This window comes from Gasterosteus aculeatus, chromosome 18, assembly GCF_964276395.1.
Source record: "Gasterosteus aculeatus chromosome 18, fGasAcu3.hap1.1, whole genome shotgun sequence".
Classification (NCBI taxonomy): domain Eukaryota; kingdom Metazoa; phylum Chordata; class Actinopteri; order Perciformes; family Gasterosteidae; genus Gasterosteus; species Gasterosteus aculeatus.
In genome coordinates this window covers 2904635-2913361 of record NC_135706.1, presented here as the reverse complement: position 1 = coordinate 2913361, position 8727 = coordinate 2904635, and the positions used below count along the sequence as shown (strand labels likewise).

The 8727-nt window shown below is 39.8% G+C and overlaps 1 protein-coding gene across 1 annotated transcript; it reads left to right on the top strand.

The window, feature by feature from the left end:
• stxbp6l (syntaxin binding protein 6 (amisyn), like) lies at positions 1–8031 on the top strand. Its single transcript, XM_040160909.2, has 7 exons — positions 1–313; positions 859–1026; positions 2067–2194; positions 2283–2592; positions 2681–2779; positions 6415–6527; positions 6637–8031. Exons 2-7 carry the CDS (start codon positions 873–875, stop codon positions 6649–6651), a joined length of 819 nt encoding a protein of 272 aa, XP_040016843.2. The 5' UTR covers positions 1–313; positions 859–872; the 3' UTR covers positions 6652–8031.
• Positions 8032–8727: the final 696 nt, after the last annotated feature.

Sequence of the window (8727 nt, the reverse complement as noted above, 5' to 3'; positions counted from 1 at the left end):
ATAGATGGATAGAAGAGCACAGGGCTGACTACGTTTTAATGGGTAGGGAGGGTCTATGAGACAGCCATTGTCTGTTTTCTGACTCCCAAGCCTTAAACCACGTGCAACCTCCTCAAATGGGATGGATTGTCTTTTTTGCGCTTTCAGAGCAAGGCACGCAGCTTTGTTTGCATGGGGATACATTCATGACAGAATCCTGGGACACAGATATTTCTATAACGGGCTATTGATCTAGTGTTGGAACTAATAAGAAAAGCAGGCAGGAGGCTGCGAAAGAACCCTACAAGAGTCGGAGGAAACGGAACAAGAACAGGTAGGCTAACCTGTCGGACGAAACATGAAGCAGAAATTGTAAAGATGAATATATTTGTATCTGCATTAGCCTCTTCACTATTTGCTCCGATGATTGGGGTGGAAACTGATTATTTATATGGATTATATGGATCGCTCATTGATAACAGAACAAAGTAAATGGTTTAACTCACTTGTCAAGGCATGTTTTCTTCATAACAGTCAGTCATATTACTTTAATATTGTGAGAACTGCAGCCAGAGATGAATTAACATTGATTATGACTTTTTTTATTAAAACGTATTAATTGACAAAACTGTTTTAAATGTGTATATATATATATATATATATATATATATATATATATATATATATATATATGTATGTCCTGAAGTGCAAATCGGTCGTCCGACCTGGCTATAGGGGCGAAAGACTAATCGAACCATATATATATATATATATATATATATATATATATATATAGAGAGAGAGAGAGAGATATTATGCATTATAATTGTTGCTAAACTACATAAAGTCATTAAGTACACCAATGTCCATCCTGTGAAGGTCTCAGGACTACAATGACCATTCAGTCTGCTATCAACAACGAGGTCTTCATTCCTCATGATGAGCGCCTGTTAGTAGCAGTGGAGGTGCGTAGGAGGAAAAGGAAGAGAATGTCTTTCCTGCCTACTGGAGCCAAAGGAGACTACGTCACATTCATCTGTGTTTCAGGTTAAATCTGACTTTTAAAGACTTTCGATATTCGGTGAAAGTTAGATAAGTCTGTATTGCAAATAGTTTGTTGTTTACAGACATACAGCAACGTCATTAAGTTCATCATGTTAGAAAGAGCCTCTCTCTTCAGCAGACCGGTTTGAGGCTAGAGGTTCAACTCCCTAATTCACTGGCTGATGTTATTCATTAGAGCCTAACTTTGAAATTGCGGACAAAATAGAAAGTTAAGCAAAGCTGAATACAAATGAATTACAGTTATTCCATGCGTCAACGTGCAGCCTTTGTACACTGATGTGTGTGTGCGGGCAGATGTGGAACTTCCAGTATTTTTGAAGTGTGCAGTAGGGAATGATCAGCGTCTTTTTGCACCATTCCAGTCAGATACTAGCTTCTGCATAGTCCTTTGTGTTTCTTTTGTATTTTATAAGTTTGCTCTGACACATTTCTTAAGGATGACAAATTTTTCTTTTGGTAACACATTTCATCGGAATTTTCTTTTTTCATGATTTCCTTTATTTATTTACCACCTAGTTATACCAATAGGTCGAAAAGTACAAACGTGATATCCTCGCCATTTGCCTATATATTGATGTTTTATTTAACAGGTTTAGTTATTCAGAGTCAGTATCCCCAAACATCATATCAAATTTCAGGGGTAAGTAGTGGGGAGCTTCAGAGCTAAAAGCTGATGACAATGATGATTCATTATAGGAAGGTCAGTTTAAAGATTCTATTCTTCAGCACTTCTGTACCATTGCAGCTTTCCAACCACCCTACCTCCTGTTTATGTGATTGACCCTTTTGATATTGTATGCTTGCTAAATATGAGATTTTTATTCACCATATATAACGGTTTATATAAGATCGGTTACTGATCAAGTTTTCCCAGACAATTCTTGATGAATTGCCAAGGTCAAAAAAGTCAAGATACTTCAGTATGTCCATCCCTGTGTATTTCGTGCAGTTATTAACTTATATTAATATTATTATTGAAGGCTTTCATTAAGGATATCATATTTTGTATATGATTTACCTAGTGACCAACACAATACCACATCAGCTCCTAATTATAAAGGTGAAGCAGTTTGGCTCCTCTTCCTTCACCCGAAGGTCCCAGTGGACTGTAGAGCAGCTCCGACAAGTCAACGGTATCAACCCCAACAAGGTCAGTAGCATGTGAACATTCTGTTCTTATCTATGGTGGTCTATCAACATATCAATTTTCTTCTCCTGTCTGTATCCTCCTCTTCCAGGACAGCCCAGAGTTTGACTTAGTGTTTGACAATGCTACGGACCAGTGGGTGGCCAGCTCATCAGCAGAGAAGTGCATCTTTGTCCAAATCCTGTACCACGCCTGCCAGACCTACTGGGAGGGGAAAGCAGGACGTCTGGGCAAGGTGGGCCACCAGCGACGAGCTAGTCAGTGTGCTCGCCGTAATGTCGGATGTGGTCCCAGTGACTCCGCACCAGTCTCTGCATCCAGAACCCTCAAGGTCCGACGGCAGAGCAACATTCCTCCAAGAGAGACAGAGTTCATCAACTGCCAATCCAAACTAACAGGAGGTAGTTTGCTATCATTCTGGAGATTCATGATAGGCTGGAAATAATTTAGTTCACATTTAAATGAGCCTGTTTCAATGTGTTATTTCAGATTCCTGCACCATGAATCTGGTCATCTACCGCTGCAAAGCCTTCTTTAATCGTATGAGGAGTAAAATGGTTGCAAACCAAAATCGATCACAAGTTCGAGGTAAAGCAGTGATCAAATGGGGGGATTTAAGTCATGCATATAGTGATGATGTAAGTCCATTACTTATGGTGAATACCTTGAAAACAGCCATGTTATTTTTAATTTGCTTAAGAGAACTCTACAAGCTGTACACATGTTGCAATATCCTCTGTCTCATGAACCTCACATCAGCCCAGGATTTTCTTTATTGGGAAATAAAAAAGAAATAAGCCTTAGGGAGCGTGACAGAGGAGTGATCCGTCTCTCAGGATGGCCAGATGTGTAATAGGTGTACATAATGAACTAAGTAAAATAATTTCAATTTCTTCAATGCATATGATACATTTTCAGATATTAAGGAGTATTTCAAATAATGATGGAGAAATAACTTCTACTAATGATAACAGCCGCAGTGGATATAGTAGAATAATGGTAATCAAAGCAGCAATGGTTTCAGCAAAAGCAAAATAAATGTGAGTACTATTGATAATGATAGAAGCAGTGGGTGTCAGGCAGCACCACGGGAACAGCCACCACTCAGATGTAACCACCATCCATGAAAACCTGTCAGACAAAACAAAACAAATACTCCAGGGAAAATGTCAGTAATGTGCTTTTTTGTCAACAATATATGAAATATCAATGGTAGTAGGATTTGCTGTCAGAAGATGGCAGGAGGAAGGACCAGAGTCCAAATGTAGCCATGATCCATGGAAAGCAAAAGAGAGAGATGAGGAGAGTAGAGCTCAATGTTTTCTAGGAAGTCCGCTGGCAGTATAGGCCCCCAGCAGAATTGGGGCTGGTCCAGGCTGATCTGAGCCAGCCCTAACATTAGCGTCAGCAGAAATGAAAGCATTTAGCCTAATCTTAAATGACTTTAACAGACGGAGGACTTGATTAGGGCTTTTCTAAACAAGTAGGACGACTGTGCTCTCTACTCACCTACAGTTAGCAATTTTATATGGTCACCCCTGAATGGATAGCATAGGGTAACTTATAAATACCTTCTCCCTCAAGCTTAAGAAAAAGCACTCATGCAGCCATTTTGAGTAAATTATAGCACAATCCTCTCACCCAGATCAAGAATTTGGGTATAATTCACTTCTCTGCTGATGAGCTGACCACCCACAAATGAGGTGTCTAAAATGACACATTCTGATCAAAGATAACTCCAAAAGTATTTAGGGTGGTGCTGGATGGCAGGACATCTGCATAGCAAATACAGTGTATGTGTTTTCTGTTAATTTTGAGCAAGGGAACCATATATGAGGTCACTAAAATTGGTCCGAGCACAGAACCTTGTGGAACTCTGTGACCAACATTAGTAGTCATTGAGGTTTCATCGTTTACAACAGAAACGGGGATTGATTTGATAGATATAACTTAAGCCAAGTGCGGTTTCATTAATACTTAATACTAATAGTTAAAAGGCAGGAGATTCTTAATTTATTCTCTAGTAGTTAGAAGCTTATCATTAAAGAAGTTTATGAAGATACTTATTAGATAATGGTCTTAAAGACAGGTTCCGTGGAAATGATTGCGGTTGATTTCTTTACAATTTTAACTTTTTTTACTTTTGTCTTACCAGTTGACTATAACTCTATAACTCTTGCTGCGGCACACACACCTCACAGACCAGAAACTTTCAGTAACACACACACACCCACAAAACACCCCGCGGATTTATTAGAGCAACACGTACTTTAATAAAATCTCTTTCCGGAAGACATAAGGTGATATATCTTCAACATCCTATTGAGGAAAAACACCCCCTTTGACATATATCAATATGGGGGAGTCAAAGGGGGGGGTTTCCTGATGTCTCCCACATTCCTCCCCTTTCCTGCCGTATTTAACATGTCCTTTTGCTGGCGGCTTTCCTGTCACTCAGACTTGGCGATTGCCTACATCTACCTACCCACCCTTTCTCCGAGCACCTAAACACACACACACACACACACTTTATCTTGTTTGCTTATGACTATGTTACACTATTCAGCCGTGTTTGCGTGTGGCCAAACAATACTTTGCTGCCTGTTTGCTGCCTGTGTGAAGTTGTCCAGCTCTTTCCTCACTCCCACAAATATGGAGAATTAGAGACAATGTTAATACCAAATACCCAAACAAGTATGAGCGTGTGGCCAAAACTGTCAGTGGGTTTATATACAATCTTACACAAGACAATCAAATCTAATATTGAGACAAGGCAGTAATAAGGCTGTCATTATCGACATCCACATAAATAATAAATCCCCCACAATAATAACTTTATTGGTTTTAAATGGACCTGTATACAGTATATTAATGCTGCTGTACCAACATCTTTGTCCTCGCAGGATCAATAAAGTAACTGTCTATCTGTCAATACATCTAAACTTAAGAACTCTGACGTAGGAATTCTTAATACGGACCTGAGGCCCTGTACAATAGAATAAAGACAATCTAGGAAAAACTACAAAGATAGTAGTAGGTAGCAGGGCCACGATAGACCAATGGTGTCTGACATAGGTAGCACAACTTATATTTGCGTGTGAGTGTGTGTGTGGGTTAGTTGAACAATAAAGTAAAGGTTAAACACTCAAAGCAAATCCTCTACGCCGCAGTACAATACAGAAACCTGACTGGATTCTGTATAAGGTACATTTAACTTATATTGATTTAAATGAAGTTAGTTACCAACCTAACTTACAGAGATTTAATCTAAATACAACTACTGTAGCATTGAAATTGTCAGTATGATTTGGGATTCAAACTGACATACTTCCTGTCACAGGTTTCCTCCGTACCTTCACTGTATATACAAATGAATCCTCCACTGTTTTGTCCACTCTCCTCTGTGTGGCAGAGGAGGGGAAGGTTCTCTCTGTGATGAGGCGGTCAGATGAGAGGACACTTTGTTCATTTCTGGGCGGTCGACACAATAGGCGGCCTTTAAGAAGACCAGTGCTTTGAGACAGACAGGCAGCGCGGCATTGAACCCACTGACCGTGTCATCGGATGGGTGCTGTGCCTGGCACTAAGTTACGGTTCAACAGCATCTCATGCTTACACAGTCATGCTGTGAAACGCAACTTTGCAATTAAGGAAAGATGAACAAGTTTAAAAAGGAATTTCATTGTAGTTGCACTGCGGTCATATGGTGACAGCTAACCTTGTCCCAAACTGATTTGGAGCAACACCCACTGAACAGTAGAAAGTTTGATCATGAAAAATAACTACAACCCGAAAATATAGGGAACTGTTGAAGTAATAACTGTAGTCCTAACATATTTTGTGATTAGGTTTTACATCTTTTTTATGTCTCATGCAATATTTAGCTCCTCAGAATGTCTCCTCAATCCTCGAGATGCATTTTAAGAATTGAAATGTGCATCAAGATAGAGCTCTGAGATGGAATAACCTCATAGGTGTCCATAGCAAGTTTAGCATGCAGCTCGGCTCTCCTCACTTGCTTGGGTATTGTCTGGCTGGTGCGGCCAGCTGGTGCCAGTAAACATAAAATGAAAATATGAAACATAAATTAAAAGACAGCATATAATTCTGAGTGCTCGCATTAATAAGTATCTTCTTCTTGGATATTTGTTTTCTTCTTTTATGTGTATGAACAGGTCAGCCAGGGCCATGTGTCACATGTCATGTGTCTGTGGGTAATGTAGTCCACAGGGCGAATGTGCTTGGGGGGCAGCATGGAGAGGGACTGACTCGTGCCGAGGACAAGACAGTGGAACTGATGCACAAAGCTCAGCACTTTGCAGACATTGTTCACAAGGTGACATAAATATTTTTTCTATATAAATATATATTTTGAATCATATATGTGATCCATATAGATATATTGACTGTAGTTGTTCTTCTTTAATGTTTTATTTTCACTGCAGATGGCCCTGAAGTAATCAAAGTGGGGTCTGTTGGAGGACGAATGGAATTCTACGGCTATTGAAGATGAATCCCGTAACATGAACACTAACAAGTCTGATGCAGGCTGAGTAGATACAGTGAACTCGTCATGACAGTGTATAACTTCAGATTCAGTTGTATAAACCTTTAATTTAATGTTACTTACCACTTTTTGTCATAATTTTGTGTTTATCTGTGTCTTGTGCGTATTGTTTGTAGACAATGCAGGGTTAGGGTCAACCTGTCACTTTATATCTTGCCTACCGGTCTGTGTCTTTTTAGTCTCTGTCTTCTGGTCCATGTCTTCTAATCTGTGTCTTCTGGTCCGTGTCTTCTGGTCCGTGTTTTGAATAGCTGAGATGTTGATTGAAACAGTGCGTGTAGAATTTGTGGTATCCAATTTGTGAGTGAGGCCAACCAAGCTTAGCGTTTGGCCCAAATATAATGTGTGTGATGTATTAACTCAGTGATCCTGTATTTTTTAACATGTACGGCAAAAAGCAGAACTCTGCTGTTTCTTTGGAAGTAGATGTAAATTGTAGCGCTTACATTTGGGCTGTTTTAGCCATAGATAAGGGCTCTCATCAATAGCTGTTGTAGTTGTAGATCGGCTTATTTGATGAAATCGCACTTTCTTGTTCTTTTGTGTCTAAAATGCACTCATTATGAGTCGGTTTAGATAAAAGCAGCAGCTGAATGACATGTAATGTATCAAACATGGACCAATTAAAATCGAGATATTACTGGACATTTGCGCAACTGACGTCACTACGCCAGCTACGTTGTAAACATTTTACCCCCGAAATTCAAAATGTCCACCGATATCACAGATCTGAGACGAGTTTTAAAACAGTAATTTACGTGTTCACGAGGAAAGAGCAGCGGATGGATTTTATGTACAAATAGTCGACCATTGGTGAGTCTTATATTGAATTGATAAGTGTGGTTGAATGGATGCCGACTACATTGAGCAGTGCGTGTTTTTATTGATGCTGACTGACAAACATAATTGGCCGCTGTGCAATTTATTAGGCGATAAAGTCCGAGAGGCTGGACTTTGTCATCAATGTTGTTACAATCGGTTTCGAAAGCTAGCATCGCCCCAAACAGACTATGTTTGCGATGTTTCTTTCCGGCGATCGGGTGTTAACCTAAACAACAAATCAGGTAATCTGGCTTCCATAACTTAGTGCCTTCCCTCTTATTGACATCACCGCATGTCACTAATGTCCGTAGGACGAAGAAGACCAACATCAAACAGTAATTTCGCTACTCACTCAATTTCAAATATATTTGTTAATCGGTCTGAACTATTCTCTATTGTAACTGACTGATCTAATATGTATTAGTCTGATGAAATAAACTTTTGACCTTTTTGTTGTATCTATGTACATTTTACTCAACCAATAAATGTGAGGTTTTGATATAAACATGTTGCCAGGTGAAGCAGGCTGTCATGACACAATGCCAACACTGAAGGTAGGCTGAGGAAGAGTAGCATATGTTACATACAGCAATACTTTTTAAACATACAATATGCCTTTAGAACTGGGGGGCCGCGGTCCGGATCCGGACCCAGAAGCAAAAAAAAGATGGTTGACATTTTAACGTGACAGTGGACTTTTTGACCGGCGCAGACCAAATGCATTCGAGTTAAACCATCCCACGGGATACTTCAATCAAGAGCGACTCTGCCCAAATGACAAACATTTATTACACATAACAACATTGAAATAGTGCACGATCTTTGGCAATTGAACTCCATCCTAAACTAGGATAATCAATAATCCGGTGGTGGTAGTAAAGAAGGGAGTTGATGAAAACCAAGGCTGCGTGAAGAATGCCTGATAGCTGCTGGAGGTGCTTGGCGTGGAGGAGGGTCGCATCCGGTTTTGCGCTGAAATGACACCTAGCAGCAACAACAGAGAGAATCCCGTTAAAGGTTTGACTGCAACTATATGATTTTAGACACACAGCGCCGCCTCTGTTGGTTGTATACACATGGGTTTTACGCTTGTCTGCAATGAATGGACAGTAAAAGCACTGCTTATCCTACCATTCCTTTGTATTTG

Coding starts and splice junctions, on each gene's coding strand:
- stxbp6l (XM_040160909.2), top strand. CDS start 873: ATGACCATTCAGTCTGCTATCAACAACGAGGTCTTCATTCCTCATGAT. Junction 1,027..2,066: donor CACATTCATCTGTGTTTCAG/GTTAAATCTGAC, acceptor TGATTTACCTAG/TGACCAACACAATACCACAT. Junction 2,593..2,680: donor CCAATCCAAACTAACAGGAG/GTAGTTTGCTAT, acceptor GTGTTATTTCAG/ATTCCTGCACCATGAATCTG.